Source organism: Squalius cephalus, assembly GCF_949319135.1.
Source record: "Squalius cephalus genome assembly, chromosome: 13".
NCBI classification, from domain to species: Eukaryota; Metazoa; Chordata; class Actinopteri; order Cypriniformes; family Leuciscidae; genus Squalius; species Squalius cephalus.
This window is the reverse complement of record NC_137134.1, coordinates 16,435,644-16,452,709: the sequence shown is the minus strand read 5'-3', so window position 1 is coordinate 16,452,709 and position 17,066 is coordinate 16,435,644. Positions and strand designations below refer to the sequence as shown.

The 17,066-nt window shown below is 37.8% G+C and overlaps 2 protein-coding genes across 2 annotated transcripts in view; both read right to left on the bottom strand.

Moving 5' to 3' along the window:
• Positions 1 to 17,066, bottom strand: part of LOC307170186 (verrucotoxin subunit beta-like) — a 157,011-nt gene that overhangs the window by 1,932 nt on the left and 138,013 nt on the right. The gene's annotated exons all lie outside the window — the stretch shown is intronic.
• LOC307170184 (complement factor H-like) overlaps positions 1 to 17,066 on the bottom strand; it is a 268,514-nt gene that overhangs the window by 209,495 nt on the left and 41,953 nt on the right. Inside the window, exons 2-4 of the mRNA XM_079891230.1 lie at positions 8,445 to 8,537; positions 6,554 to 8,272; positions 119 to 313 (exon numbers count right to left, since the gene is read on the bottom strand). Coding sequence (XP_079747356.1) covers positions 119 to 313; positions 6,554 to 8,272; positions 8,445 to 8,537 — 2,007 coding nt within the window. The remainder of the gene's footprint in view (positions 1 to 118; positions 314 to 6,553; positions 8,273 to 8,444; positions 8,538 to 17,066) is intronic.

Genomic DNA, 17,066 nt, shown 5'->3' with positions numbered 1-17,066 from the left:
GGATTAACGTGACCATTTTTAAATCACTATTCAATCTTTCTCTTGGCTTCTCTTGTTATGCTTTATAACATGCAGTAAGTTCAGCACTAAATGCAGAAGTGTTTCTCTATAATCTTACCCGCACAAATAGGCTCATAATCCCACTGCCCATTCTCTTGACATGTAAATGAGTTGATGGTTTCTTTTGTTTGAAAGATCCAGTGTTTTTCAGTGCAGGTGATCTCCACACTTTCTCCAGCTCTGAAAATAGTTTTTCCCTCTGGGTTGATATTTTTTACTCCGAATGTGGTTGACTTAAGCTCACATGTTACTTCTGTACAAGACATAATTATGTAGAAATAAGGGTAAGAAGATATGAAGAATGAAACGTGTGAAACTGGATTAGCATGCTTTGTCTTTTGGGGGAAACAAATGATTCTGACAATAAAAAAATAAAAAAAAAATAAAAAAAATCCTAAAATGGGAAAAAATATAGCTTGCCATAAATATAGTACAATTTGAATAAGTCCCTAAATAAGTATAAGCACATTTTCTATTTTGAGAACTTTTAGATATATTTGCTAAACTATTATCTGGAAATTAAGCAAGCAATTAGAAAGTAGTTATTAGTAAGTAGTTTTTTTTTAGCTGATTTTGTAGTTACCCATTAATAATGATCAGCAAATCCTGTTGCCTCATGACTCTCATGAAAATTCTGATAATTTCTTTAATAATAAAAATAATAATGATAATAATAAATAATAATAATAATAATAATAATAATAATAAAAAAAACATTAAACAGCCCTTGGGCCTGTTTCAGAAAGGAGGTTCAACCAACTCTGAGTTAAAACTTGAACTCTGAGTTGACTTACCCTGAGATGGGAAACTCAGCTGAAATGAGTTAGTTCAATCAGTTCTGAGTTGACTGACTCTGAGTTAAGCGCGTGCACCACAACTATAAAAAGCCATTATCAATGGAGCGCAGATATTATGAGTCACCATGGCAACAGCGCCAGACAAAAAGAGGTCTGCATATTTCTCACCAGCAGAACTGGATGAGCTTCTGCAAGCATATGCAGAGTACAAACACATATTATTATTATTATTTAAATATCAGCTCCAGCAGCGAAGGACAGAGAGTTAGTAAAATCTGATGTAATTGCATTAGACTATAGAACAATTCTGTATATTTAACATACATTTTTAAAAGGTATATTTTTAATGTAACCTTCTCCCTCTACACACTTTGGTCAATTCAAGAATAATTCATGCAATTGTATTTTGTTTATTTGAAAGCATTAAAAGTGCAGTTTCTTGTCTCTCTTTGGATTGTTCAAGTGGTTGAGGTTGATATGGGATTTAGTAATTAGTAATAAGTAGACCAATACTTTCTAAAGATAGTCATTATTACATTAATCTAATTACACTGTTGAAGATGTAATTTGTAGTTAGTAATTAATAACTATTTTAGAGTAACTTACCCAACTGTTATAATATCAGAGGTGAAACTGGAAGAACAGTATGTTATTCAACCTAATTTTAATGTTCATGTAAGTGCAATCCTGCAGGTTTTAAAAGAACATGGCATTTCTCTAGTCATGAAGCACTGATTTCAATTTCACGTTTTCTACCATCTTGCTGATAATGTTTCTTTAGTTATTCGGCAGTCCTGCAGCCTGAACCCATAACACAGACAACAGAACAACAGAGAATACGGTGAGTTTTTTTGTCTGTAATATTGCTGTCATCATGTGGTGAACTAATTTATACAGTATATTAAGCTTTTATCTGCTAAAAATAAAAATAAAAAGGTTTTCTTCCTTATTTTATCGTTGAAGCTTGAATTTGTTGTCATTCTATATTTATTTTCCTATGGTCAGTTCAATTACTTGCTTTACAATGAACTTCTGTATGCTTTGCATTTAATAAGAGTAATTAATAATGATAATTATTAAAGAATATAAATTATGAGATTTGCATTTGTTAAATACATTATCAATATTAATCATAATCACTCTGTTTTTAGGGATGACTGATGTCTTTCTGCAGAAATGCCATCATACAGTGGGCTTAAGAGTCAACAGTTTTTGTGTGTTAAGTTGATTATTTTTGTGTGTTTTGTTTATTATTGTTATTGTTTATTGTTTTATGTCAGCTACAGTATATGTTTAAATGTCCTATTGGTTTTCATACAGAGAAATGTATGTTTTACTTGTTCAATGCTTTGTATTGTTTATTGTGAATTTCATATGATTAAGTACACTAGCCTACATTAGACATCAAATACATAATACTGTCTTTAAGGACTATTCGTAACAACATGAACGAAGGAAATAATACTTTTATATATATATATATATATATATATATATATATATATATATATATATATATATATACAGTCAAATGAGAAACATTTTACAACATGTTACACATTTATTAACCCTCATGTGGTGTTCAAAATCCTATAACACCTATGGTGTTCCCAGTCAAAAATGACAGGCCTATAAAAAATAGCTTATAAATCACTCATTTAACCACATTTTCACCCAATCTTGGATTCAATCTTTTTGTCAACTTGTTTTCTGTCAATTAGGACTGGTTTTATATTTCTATTTGCATCTAATTAATTGTGGGCCTCATTTATCTGAGAGTAGGCATCTAATTTTTTAAGTAAAAAAATCATTATTTTTGAATAATTTTGGAAATATAAAAAAAAAAATATGAAAAAATATTGGTTCTGTTGATCACACTAGTCTACTTTAATGGTTCACCAGGAAGTTTGTTTTGAAAAAAAAATATTTTGTAAAAAATGGCACATAGTCACACTTGTGGTGTTCCCGGTCAAAAATGACAGGCCTATAAAAAATAGCTTATAAATCACTCATTTAACCACATTTTCACCCAATCTTGGATTCAATCTTTGTATCAACTTGTTTTCTTTCATTTAGGACTGGTTTTATATTTAATTTTCAAACAGTTTAATTGTAGGAGTCATTTATCCGAGCTTATGCACCTCAATTTTTGAGTGAAAAAAAGCATTATTTGTTAATAATTTTGGCAATATTGAGAAAAATATTTTAAAAAACTGCACTGTTGATCACACTAGTCTACTTTAATGTTTAACCAGGAAGTTTCTTTTGAAATGATTTTATTTTGTATAAAATGGCACAGTGTCACACTTGTGGTGTTCCTGGTCAAAAATGACCGGCCATTAAAAAGTTAATGTAGAAGATCACAAAACACAGCACTTATATTTTGCAATGCTTTTATTTTGAGAAAAGGGGTGCACAGTAACACTTGTGCTGTTCCTTGACAAATCTAACTATTGTGACATACAAGAAAGAACACATTAACGCTGTCATATAGAGAACACAAATCAAACACTTCTTTCAGTTTTCCAAATTATGAACTAACCAAAACGACAAACACCAGGTCTCTGTGTAAACTCATGCAAATGACTAACAAAAGCATTTTTAAGGTAACTTGCAATTGGTCATTTTGTGCCACTTATGCACATGACTGACAACAGCATAATCTATGTGCCTTGCAAATGTGCGCTCTGCATTTGAAACAGACAGTGCTTGTTTGCACATATTTTGGGGCACACAAAGTGCATCTCTTCCTTTTCTTTCCTCTGCCTGTGACAGTTGAAGGACCTGGTGCTGCTGTTGGTTCTGGTGTATGTATGTGTGTGTGTGTGTGTGTGTGTGTGGCATACATGTATCCATGCATGCACATGTCCAATGGCTCTATGTCTGCAAGCACACATATACATATGTGAACATGATAAACATGCTCCTGACAACTAAATTTTTCTCTAATTTTCAGTCTCCCCCATTCACTTTCAATGACCAGGAGCTCGGATAAATGACTCCTACAATTAAACCGTTTGAAAATGAAATACAAAACCAGTCCTAATTGAAAGAAAACAAGTTGATAAAAAGATTGAATCCAATTTTTGGTGATAATATAGCATAACAAGTGATTTATAAGCTATTTTGTGTAGGCTGGTCATTTTTGACCGGGAACACCACAAGTGTGACTCTGTGTCATTTTGTACAAAATAAAAGCATTTCAAAAGAAATTTCCTGGTTAAACATTAAAGTAGACTAGTGTGATCAACAGTGCAATTTATTTTCATATTTTTCCTCAATATTGCCAAAATTATTAACAAATAATGCTTTTTTCACTCAAAAACTGAGGTGCATAAGCTCGGATAAATGACTCCTACAATTAAACTGTTTGAAAATTGAATACAAAACCAGTCCTAATTGAAAGAAAACAAGTTGATAAAAAGATTGAATCCAATTTTTGGGGATAATATAGCATAACGAGGGATTTATAAGCTATTTTGTGTAGGCCTGTCATTTTTGACCGGGAACACCATAGGTGTAACAAGGTGAAAAAAACAACACAAAAAATTTGGACAAGTTGTTATAGTCTCTGTGAACAAAGTCACTAAGTTTCAGTTCAATGCGATAACATTAACTAGTATTTTCAGGAAAAAGAAAATCTTCTCCAGTCAAAAATGACATGAACACCACATGAGAGTTAATAACCACTGTTCTGCTTCTAGTTTAAATGTCACTTGTATTGTTTTGTAGTTGTTTTAGTTCTGGCGCCCCCCTGTGGTAGTTCTCTAGAAATATAAGTGATCACATTTCATGCAGTCAGCTTCCCCTCGATCTTCGGATGCCATCCTTTGTTTTGCGTTTGTAAAAGCATCATCTGTAAGTTAATTCTTCATTACATAATGCTTGATGATATATATTTGCATATATTTGTGATAGTTTTATTTGAAGCTTTGATTTAAAGTTATTTTTGTGATAGCCTTTAGCTATTAGCCTAGCCTTTCTTTGATATAACATTCAATGTGTTGATTCCATTCTACTTTGACGTGATAACTTCACTATATGAGTCAATATATGTATTTGTTGCTATTTTCTTTATTATCCGATAATTCCATTTAAGTAAATTGATGACACTGCAGGGTTCTCAAGTTTTATCAAAAGCTTGGAGTGAGATCACATGCGGTTGGGGGAGGAGCCCTAATGGAGCCCCGCCCCCACTTGTCCCCGCCCCCCAATTTTACCCATTGTTCATAATTAACCAGCACAAATTGAAAATATAACAATTGGTAAATCTGATAAATGACAGAGAAATTCATCACATCAAATATAGCCTACTCTTTAATGTTATATTTCAAAATTACAAATAAGTTATGCAAAAATTACAAAAATATAACAAATTGCTGCAAACAGTTTGAACAGTGTCTAGTTGAAATGGTATAATGATTTATTGTGTGGTGGGACATTGTGAACAAATTACATATTAGAGTATTATTAAGGTGTGTGTGTGTGTGTGTGTGTGTGTGTGTGTGTGTGTGTGTGTGTATACACAAGAGTACACACTCCAGCTTATGAAATGTGTTTTGTGTTGTAAGTGTTTGAAAAATACAAATGGCAATTAATATGTTTTGACAGGATATAATTTTATATATTTTATAATATATATATATATATATATATATATATATATATATATTATATATTTTATTATATATATTTAATATTAGAGCACTCTGCTTTAATAAATAGCCTTAATGTAACTAGAAAGATTTAAATTTAAAATAAAATAAATAAATTTAAATTTATTTAAAATAAAATGAAGAAATACATCTTCATTCCTTTCCATACCCACTAACATTTCCCTTAGTTTCAGATAACGTAAGCTAGCCAAACTGAGCCAAAGCTTCTGGCCTGGTTGCAAAGTAGTTGTAGAGTTTTTGACTGCATCAATAATAATGTATGGGTTATATATTAAATGTTCAAGCCTAAAAATGTTAGACGAGCTTTCTTCCAACTTACTTTCTCCATCATTCACGACGTGTGTTCGCGCGATGTTGTTGGTTACCTAGTAACGAACGTACGGTGGCCGAGAATGTTCCATCAACTTCAGTGTGTTCGCGCGCCTATTAACGAACGCAATCTGGCCGAGATACGTGCTGGCGGCAGGAAACTTCACTTTGTGTGCCCGCGCCTCATATACAACGTTATATATAAAGCTTGCTGGACAACTTGGTTGGCATTGCCTTTTCAGCGTGAGAAATACACGGTGTGGCGTGTGAGCGTGTGAACTGGTTGAATTGCGTGTGTCTCACGGCCAATGCGTGAGACTTGAGAACCCTGCACTGATTTCATTTGGGTATTTTCAGATAAGAGTTTCAGAACTACATGAATGGTCTTTAGTCATTGTATTATTGTTCTGATTATTGTTTATTTTGCTGTTATTTACAGTTTTACTCCTAATTCATAATGTACCTGGCATCTTATTAAACGGCAAAGACTAAGATGAATCCTGGCTCATCTGTACTTTATGGATGGAGTTTGGCTGGCTGTTAAATTGCATCTGTACATGCAAGGAGAACAGTACAACCACACCTGTTAGGAAATATGGTTGTCAATACAAACATTGACTGTGTGAAAGAAGCAAATTATATATATATATATATATATATTATTATTATTATTATTTTTTTTTTTTTTTTTTTTTTTAAGATGACACTTACTTGAAGACTGTATGGTGGCAATAGTGTCACTGGCTTCACTGACTCCCACTTTACCCACTATCCTGTAGCGGATCAAGTACTGCTTTCCAAACTCCAATCCAGTCAGAGTAAAGACTTCATCAGCTGTGTTTATGATAATCCACTGTTCCTCAGAGCCAGAATCTGCTTTCACCTGCTGATACTCCACTCTGTACTGCACAGTTTCTCCAGTTGGGGACTTCTGCAGTTTCAGGGATACACTGTCCTCCAGGACCTTCTCCACTTTTGGTGGGGGAGGCTTCGACATGGGCTGGAACTGTGTGTCTGTCAGGTTCCCTGTTTCATACAGATAGATAGAGGAGCCTGGACTGGAGGGATCGGAGATGGCAGAAATAATGAATCGATATCTCTTTTCATCTTTATTAGCCTCTGAAAAACTTCTGAAAAGAGATAAGTTCTTTCTCATTTTTGAGATAATAACAGGATAGTTGAACCACTTTCTAACTAACGTGCTAGAATGTGGTTTCATTACCACATTTAGCTCTTTAAACTCATCAGATTCCAGAAAATTCTTCAGAGTTGTGAGATCTGGGTCTTCATACTTCAGAGATGTGAAGGTCAAGCACACCACGACATCAATATTAGGATTAAAGAGGATGGTGTTGAGTCGGTTTGAGTCTTCAGTTATGATTTCCTTCAGTATCTCAGTGTGAGCACTCAAGAGGTTAAGTTCAGCCTTTGCATGATCTAACCACTGGTTAAGTATGTCAGCATTAAACGGGGAGCTATAGTGGATCTTCAGGATGTTTTCCAATGAATTTTGCTCCTTCTCTCCTCCTCGTATAGCAGGCAAGACCTTGGCCACTGCTTTCAGGAGCATCGTTTTGTAAATGTTAAGAGAGCCCTTAAATAAACGGAGCCTCTCTTTGACGTCTTTGAAAACATTTACAATTGGTTTTCCAGACAGGTCGTTGCATGTCCTCTCTACTTCTCCCAGCCCCTCGATTATATCTTCAGTGTTGAAAACCAGACTTGTGCTAATTTCTCTCTCCAACTGAGCTGCTTTTGTATCCAGTAGAGAAAGAGGATAGAGCCAGACTTTTATTGGAACTGCATTCTGTGGATTGTCCTTCAGTATAGTGGGGAGCTTCTTGTAGACCTCTAGGGCCTCCATGTAAGTGGTGGGGTTCTGATCAAGGCGGACGTCACCATGAAATGTGCAGGCAGTCTTCTCAGCCACTTTCTTTTGAGCATCTGTCATTTTTAGAGCTCCTTGTCCCTCAATGGAAAGTAGAGGAATATTCTTGACCATGACATTCAGTTCTCCCTCAATCTCCTGCTTTTCTTCCCCTTCTGAAAATGTCCGATCAAACACCATGAAGGCCTGTGCTCCGTATAGTACACCTGTGACCACATGAGTTGCAGTTTTCTGGTCAAAGACCTGAGGGTAAGTGATCTGACCCAGATGGCTCATAGTGAGCTGTTCGAATCTTGTGGTTTCGCTGTAATACATTGTAACTCTGGACTGTTGGTTTGAAGATTTGGTATTACGCAGGAACTTGGCAGATCCTCCCACCTCCACCAGCCCTCCCAAGAAGCTGGCCTTCAGGGAAGCACTCACATCCAGGAGACTGGACTTATCAGAGAGAGAGTCGGAGCTACTGTACTTCAAATCTGTCCTGGGCTGTGGATGACTGTCCATATCTTCTCTCAGTGATTTCTTATCCCACAGAGTGACACCTGAAATGACATATTACTTTTAGATTTATGTACGAGGAAGTGATGTACTGTTGAAGAAACATGCAGGTTTTAAAGTGTTGTTACACAAGGATTTGTAATTAGTGATGCAATATTTGATGAAGAGGGGAAAATAAACTTAATTTTTTAAATTTATTTTAGGTTTGTAAAGCACCTGGAATGAAGGTATCCTCGCGGCAGTCATACAGCATACCAGGAAACAGAGGTCTTCCTAGAGCTGCCACTTCAATGGTCTGTGATGCCAGGTCTGCAGTAAATAACAAATAAAAGGTATCATTTATATTTAGAATATTTATCAAATATTAACAAAATTATATCTGATGATAATGAAAACTGTTTAACTCTTTACCCGCCAGCATTTTTGAAAAAAGTTGCCAGCCTCTGCCAGCATTTTTGATAATTTTCACAAAAATTTCCTGACCCCCAGAATATTTTGTTGTATGAATATCTCAAACATGCAACATTTCAAAAGAAAGAGCACACCCTCTGCTTTAAAAAAACAAAGAGGCTTTATTCCATCTTCATGCATTCCTTTTTAAGTTAAAAAAAAGCAACAATTCGAGCAAAAAGCTGAGAAAATCACGTTTTTGTCAAAGAGTACGTCTAGATCTAATTCAGAATGATGATCAAAAAATAGATTGATAGAGTAGATTGTGTCAACACCCTCAAAGTTTGCACAGTCCTATAGCTTGTCCTGTGTCGACTTTTCATTCGGTAACATTAGGCAGTTTTGATTAATGTGATGTTTAATGTTGATGAATAAATGTTTCTGCTTCTTTTTCACCTGTGTTTTGATCAGTAGATTCTCTACTCTTTCAGAAGATGCGTAATAGTGCCCCCTACCGTAAAACAGTGAAAACACGAAAAGCCGTAAATTTCCCTCAATGGCGGGGAAAGAGTTAATAATGAAGAAATCCATTTTAGAATAAAGATGCAAGCAGCAATATTCTGTATTTCCTTTGACCATTTTCAAGCAAGCACTGAAGCCATAGCAAGCACATGACATGGCAAAGAAAATGGTCAAAGGAAATACAGAATTAAACTTTCAACCTTCAGGTAAGTTTAATTATATCATATAAAATGCTTAATTTGTACACATTTAAAAGACGCTTTTGTCCAAAGCAACTTACGATAGAGTCTTTTACATCAATCACCAGAGCGAGCTGTGTTAGCGCCCCTTATTCAGGCAGATGCAGCAGTTCCTGCTTTTGCCAGAAACCAAACTACTCTTTGCATCAAATTGCATCAAAAGGTGAATGCATCAAAGGTTGAGAGCATCAAAAGTTAAATTTGTCTGTAAAGAGTGTGCCTATTGAACATGTAACCCAGGTTAAATAAAGGAGATCAAGTGTAATTTATTCACAATTTATTAACATCTAATTTCCTTAATAAAGGTTTAAAAGTGATGTGTAAAAGCGATTTAGGTAAAACTGTTGAAGTTTTAAATTATTATTAGTTGATTTGTGATTGACCAATGAGAATGCTCCGTCATCACGCGCTGTGTGTGTGTACGCGCGCGCGCCTGTGTAACGAGAAAAGAGAGAACTGAACGTAGAGGAGAGAAGACGTGAGTTGATCTCCGTGATCGAAGATAACATTATATAGTTAAGAGAAAAGTAGAAACACCCGTTAATTTGATTCATTTCATATCGTGAAGTGTATGGAGAAGCTGAGTGAATGTTATTGAGTCACATTTTACTCCGGTGAGTCAGCATAACCATATAAATGGAAAAAGTTAATGTATAAACTTAATAACACGATGAAAAAATATTAATTTGTTCGATCAAACAATGCTTAATTCCATTTTCATGTCGCATTTCAACCGTCTGTGGGTATAGTGAACCGCGTGGGTGTTCCTCGTTCACTGACGCCATTGCTGACCGTGCGTGCCTGTGAGACGCGCCTGGGTGAAAGCAAAAGACGATAAATATAGAGGTAAATGATAAATATAGGATTAAAAGTTCTTGTGGAAACAATATTGCTATGTTCTATTGTTTAATTTTACCATTTCATTCTAAATTACTATAAGTGTGGTCATAGTGAACCGCGTGGTTATTCCTCCATTTCAGTTCACCGGCGCCATTATTGGTCACATGCGCCTGCGTGAGAAAGATCAAATGCGATTGTTCTAGAGGTAAATTAGTGTAATTTATCATTTCTTGAAAAAATGATATTTGTATGTTTAATTGTTTGTTTTGATTGTTTCGATCTTTGATGTGAAATTATTTCTGAAATCACTAAATGAGTGCTCTGGTCTGTGAACAGGCCAGGTTTTTTCTTCTTCCCTGTATTTCTATTTTTTTCCTTGGTTCCACGGATTGTGATCTTCTGCGACATCCCTTGAAATTTCACGTTTGATGGCGAGCCACCCGAATCTGCTACAGAGAAAGGACGATTCATAAAGAAGAGGACAATATCCTTTCTTTCATTCTCCAGTCTTGCTTGTTAAGCAAGACAACTACTATTTAGAGACTATTAAGTTCCCTGTCGATTTTGACTGACAAATACAGGGACTGATAGGAAACTGATCCGTGTTTTTTTTTTTGAAGAGCACTGAACACTCTTGATGGTGTATGGTTACCCATAACCAAATTTGATTATTGAGATCCTTGCTTGATTAAACCATTGATAATTGTGACGTGTTGAGAAAAAAACAAAGTGTTTTTAGAGAAAGAAAGAAACCACTCCATTATTTGCATTTTATTTTATTTCTTTTTGTCATTTCAATCACCTGTCTGTGTATGTTTTTGGGGTAAAAGAAGAGTGCACTCTCAAGGGGAGATTTTCATGCTTGAGATTTGTATTATTGCCTGATATTGTAATTCTGTTTATTATTTTCACTGTAAATCAAATTACATACCAGTTCGTATCTAACTTGTGTTGTCTGTTGTTTCTCACCACAACCCGCTACCTCCTTTATGAATTTTAGAATCTTCTGATAAATCTATTTGCACCAACAGCAATTCATTTAATTAATTAACTGTTAAATTCTTAGACACCTGTTACAAACAGGTAGAGGAAATAAGACTTCTTGGAGATATATTAGACAGTAGGCTGAAGTGGTCAAAACAGATAGAATATAGAGGTTTGTCAGTTATTAAGAGAAGTGTAAACTTTGTACCACAACACTGTATTTCTAAAATTGTGCAAACAATGGTTCTTTCTTAGATTATTGCCCAGTGGTGTGGTCGAGTGCATCAAGTAAAGACAAAAAAAATTAACTAATTGAAAAATTACAATTAGTCTAGAACAGAGCAACACGACTCACTTTAAACTATAATACAAAGGCTAATATAATAAGAATGCACTGGTGAAGGATTGTCTCTCTGCTTTGTGTTATAAGAAATATTTCTGTGTCTAGAGTTCCTAATGTCCTGTACTCTCAACTTTTGTACAATAGTACTTGTCATAATTTTAATACCAGACATGCATTAAAAGGTTGTTTTTATTTTATTTCCTGTTTCGAAAACCACTGCTAAACAACGGACTGTAATGTATAGAGGAATGCAAATATGGAATGATTCACCATTGATATTACATATTTTTTAACAAGAAAAATGAGTTTAAAAAAAATATTTAAAGGAACATTAATTAGCACAATATTTAGTAAATTGTTGATTTTGATATTTGGAATGAATGTTGGGTTATGTTTCATTGACTTGACTTTTTATTGCATTACTTGTTTGGACCCCAGGAAGAGTAGCCACTGCCTAGGTAGTGGCTAATGGGGATCCAAATAAACAAACTTAGATCATAGATGGAAAAGACCATTTACAGCCGATACAGGCAATTTAATTGTAACGGTCACCAGCTGGAGTGCCCTTGAGAGCCACCAGAGGGTACTCCACATCAGACTATTGTCATTTCCTCACAAACTACATTTCCCATAACTCACTGCCCGGACTCATCCCTGATTGCATCCACCTGTGTCTCATTACCTTGCTAGTCTCAGCCTATTTAAACTATGTACACTCATTCATTCCCTGCAAAGTCATGTATGTCTCACTGCATTTCTGAGTGTGTTTGTATCCTGTTTCTACCGTCTCCTGGTTTTTCTTGATTCTCTGCCTGTCCCCTCGGATTTCTCTCTTTGTTTCAGCCCTTATCTGTTATTGTTTGTTTGTTTGTTTGTTTGTTTATGACCCTTACCTTGATTTGGATTACGATTGTGGATAACCTTTTAAATAAATACTGCATTTGGATCATCAACCTTCGTGTCTCAGAGCAGTTTGTGACATTACTAAGGAAAATATGGTTCTCCCTGGTCGCTTCAGCATTCGCTGAGTTTTCCTCTCACAAAAGAGCTTTGCATGCGGCACGTCTTTTCAAAGATGCCTCGCCCGTGCACTTCTGGTTGCGGTCGGTCTATCTCTGACTCTGATGGGTACAATCGTTGCTTTGTGTGTTTGGGCATTGATCACGCTAAAGCAGCGCTTGTGGATGAGTCATGTTCTCATTGTGTGAACATGACCATTGCAACATTACGGTCGAGACTCAATGACCTTGCAAGAGGGAGAGTCCCCTCATCCACACCCGATCTACAGGCTCCACGAGAGGTCGTACTTCAGCTGGTGGCCAGGGTGACCTGAGGGTGACAGTGTGGACTAACACACCGACGATACGTCCTTGTCCCACATCCCCCTCTCAAGTGTTGCAACCCACGAGCGTTCAGACTGAGCACACTGGTTCCTCTTCGGAGGTTCCACGTGTCTCTTTTGGCGCTCCAGACGACGATGATATGTCCATCGCAGCATCACAAGGTGGGCAGGAGTCCTTGGGAAGTGATGATTCTGCTGTGCTGCCGCCTTCGGGTGTGCTACTCGGATCCCGAGCTGACGGCCATGCTTTCCCGGGCTGCCGTGAGCATTGAGATGGAGTGGAACCCTCTGCCCTGTCCTCAGCGCTTGCAGCTGGATAATTGGTTTTTGGATGTGGCTGCTGATCCCCGTCGTCCAACCCAAATACCTGCCTCCACCCAGCCGTCGGCACAGAACCCTCAGCCTGCTCGCCGGCGAGGGTGGGAGCCTGGCTAGAGCTTCCCAACCTGTCCCGCTGGGTCGCCCGAACCATTAGGCTCGGCTATGCGATTCAGCTTGCACGGTCTCCTCCCCGCTTCAGGGGAGTCCGCTTCACTATGGTCGGTGGTAATGCCCCTATCATGAGAGCGGAGGTTTGTACCCTACTGGCGAAGGGTGCGATCGAGGCTGTCCCTCCAGCTGAAATGAAGTAGTTTATTGTTCCCAAGAAATCCGGTGGGTTATGGCCAATTATCTCGACGACTGGCTGATCCTAGCTCACTCTTGGGATCAGGTTTGCGAACACAGGGACCTAGTGCTCCGGCACCTGGCCCGTCTGGGCCTTCGGGTCAACTGGGAAAAGAGCAAACTTTGCCCCGTGCAGAGGATCTCTTTTCTCGGTATGGAAATAGACTCAGTCGTCATGTGCGCACTACGCACTTGAACCGCAATAAAAAGGGCCTAAAAAAGGCCTATAAAAAAAAAACCTATAGGGTTTCAGCACTTGACGCTTGAGCTGCTGGTTACAAAATCTTTATAAAGCCTTTTAACATGTACCTCTGAGAGGGAAAAGGTTGCTTTTCGCATTTTCAGCTAATTTATCATGGAAATGTGGTGTTTTTTGGTGTGCGTTTTTTCTTTTTCTTTTCTTTTAACCCTTGTATGGTTTTCATTTTTTATCAAAAGAAAAATTATACGATTAATTATTTTTTCAACCTCAGACTCATTGGCATTGGCTAATTTTCTGTGAAGAACATATATCAAAACACATTTTCAATGACCCCCCCTACACATTTATATTACACACAGGATGTTCGGGTCCACTGGACCCGGGGCTAATAAAAGTGTGGAAATTTTAGGTCCTGTTTACCTTTACTCTGTCCTCCTCCTGTCAGGGCTTGCTGTTATTGTGTGTTTGTATGTGTATGTGTGTGAGTGTGTGCGTGAGTGTGTGCATGCATGTGAGAGAGAGATTGTGTGTAAGTGTGAGAGAGTGTGAGTCCAAAAGTGAGTTTTGTTTCTACCCCTGCCGTTCCCGCACAAGGTTGCAATTCTTAAATGTGATCTAACAAAGCTAAAGAGGAAATATTAACCATATATGCTGTTTATATTGCTTGTAATTGGGATGAAGTAAACATCTGTTGAGTATTTTAACATAAATTGTTTGATTATGTAGAATTAAAAAAACAAAAATGCAGCAGGTCCACCAGACCCACAAACACTGGCTGAATAACAAAAATATGAACACCACACAAGGGTTAAACTGTAATACCTCTACTGATAGCCCGATCTCCATAAAAGTTTGCACACTTCTTTAGAATAAAATGGTGCACATGCTCAGCTAATTTGGTGAAGTTCTGTGAGGAGCAGACCATTTTTCAGTCATTAAAATGTCATTTTGCATAGGATAATGTAACAAATTAGCTCTATGAAATATTAATAATCAATAATAACTGGTTATAATTAATTATTAATATTTGGACCAGTCAAGGGCGTAGATTTGGTTTGAACATTGGGGGGGTTGAAGTTTGGGTCTGCATATTTGTGTGTATCTGCATATGTGATCATGGTATAAATATTGGGGGGGTTGTAATGCATAGATTTAAATATTGAGGGGGGGGGGGGTTGTCTGTAAAGGGGGGGGATTAAATATCGCCCCCCAACCCCTCCACAAACTACGCCCCTGGGACCAGTTAATACAATTAACTTAATTTTACAATCAATTAACCTGTTTGTCCCTCAGTGTTAATCGTTTATTAATTCTAAGAAATGTACATTTCCGGGGCATGGGAAATGTCTTTCTTACTTTACAGTACTACTAAAAGCAAGTAGTAAAGATCTATGATTAGAGACTCCAGATACTGTATGAGCTTGAGACACAGACAACTTTACGTGTGACATGAGCAAGACTTTATTAACTAGACTAAACATGTAAACTACTCTAACATAAACATACAAACAGTTTACCAAGGGAAAGAGAGCTGATGCAGAATACAGGAAAGCAAGAACTTATAGCATTGTTTGAAATTCAGCAGATCAACAGCCTTGAGCAAACCATCAGTTTAGTTCTAACATGCCCTTGTTTAAAAGGGGTAAGGATACTTAATGTAACAAGTAATGAGGCTAAGTTTGATACTTGCATGTCTCGTCCATTTGAATTAAACTGTCCTGATGCAATTTGTTGAGGCTGCAGTTGATCTTTGCTGATGTGGTCTTGATGAGAGCGAACCAGTGGTAGTCAGAGGATCTTTGGTGAATGGAAAGACAAGGCCACAGCCTGGCACAAGCTTGAGGGTCCTTGGAAACTTCTAGTTCAGCATCATCTTCACGTCAGCATTTCAGGAAGGGATTAGGAGAGCTGATCTTGTGATCAGTGATTTTTAAAGCGTGAATATGTCACACCCTCTGGAGGTATGTGAGCCAATGAGAAGATGAGAAGATTTGGAGGTAAATTTTATGACCCATTGTGTTCTAGCAGGGCATTTGAAGATGTAATTTTTTTGGGTGTTCAAGAAAAGAATCTTCAAGTTCCTTTTCAGTCGAGAACGTCAGACGTAGTCGACGTCGACTGAAATGGGATCATGCTAGAGGTCTTCACAGTGAACCCGAGACCCGTCGACCCGGGACCCGACCCGGGACCCGTACGGGTTCGGGTCTATATTTTAAATGATCAGCCGGGTCCGGGTCGGGTCCGAATTTATTACTTCGGGTCCCGCGTCTGTTTAACATTGTGTGTAATACACGTGCGATCGGAGTCATCAGATCAGACTCGGAGAAAACCCGGCCGTGATTAGACACTGCTTGTGTTTTTTTGTAACTTGCAACTTGTAAAATTAGGACACTCAAAATAAATTGCATTAAAAAGCATATTTTAGGTTGATCCAGCTAGCGTTGCAGAGCAGAGAGCACGGAGATGATAGCAAATAAATAACGTCAGCGGCCATGGCACTGAACGAGCAATCGTTATTATAACGTTAGTTCAAAAGGGCAAACAGTCAAAGTTATTATGCGAGTTAACTCGAGTCAGAATGTAAGTTCCCTTTCGTGGTCATTCCGAGTTACGTCGGATGACGACGATTGGGGTTTCGCTTAGAAAGCCTCTCACCTTCGAGTATATAAAACGAGCCAATGGCAATGAAATGCCATGGGTCTGCGGAATTTGCATAGCGTATCTCCGCCCACCGCAGGGGGTATATAAGGAAGTACGCTGCAATATGCAGATATGTTTTCGCTTCGGAGCCAAGTTCAGTACTTCACTCCACAAGCCTTTTGAGTGTCATCTCAAATCTCTTCGAGACGAGCGGCTCTTCAGTGTGTTGGTGTGACGGCGCTTTCCAGCGAGATCGCATTTCCTGCTGCTGATTTGTGCAGTAATCTGCCGACAGTGAGTGTGTTTCTCCCTGGGCGCTTCAGCACTCTGCTGAGCTTTTCCACTCTCTAAAAGAGCTGCACGCGGCACGTCTTTTTCAAGACGGTTCGCCCGTGTATTTTCTGGATGCGTGTGCGTGAGTCATCTGCCTAACGGTCGCGAGCGCTGTTTTGCGTGTTGGGCTTAATCACGCTCGGCAGCGCTCGTTGATGAGTCATGTTTTCATTGCGGGAACATGACCATCGTGATGTTTATAGATCAAGACTCAATGATCTCCATGTGAGTAGAGTCCCCTCTGCCACACCCCAATTTATCTCTTCCTCGAGAAGGGATACTTTGGCTGGTGGCCAGGGTGATCTGAGGGTTTGGTGTGGCACAACAACCGACGAGT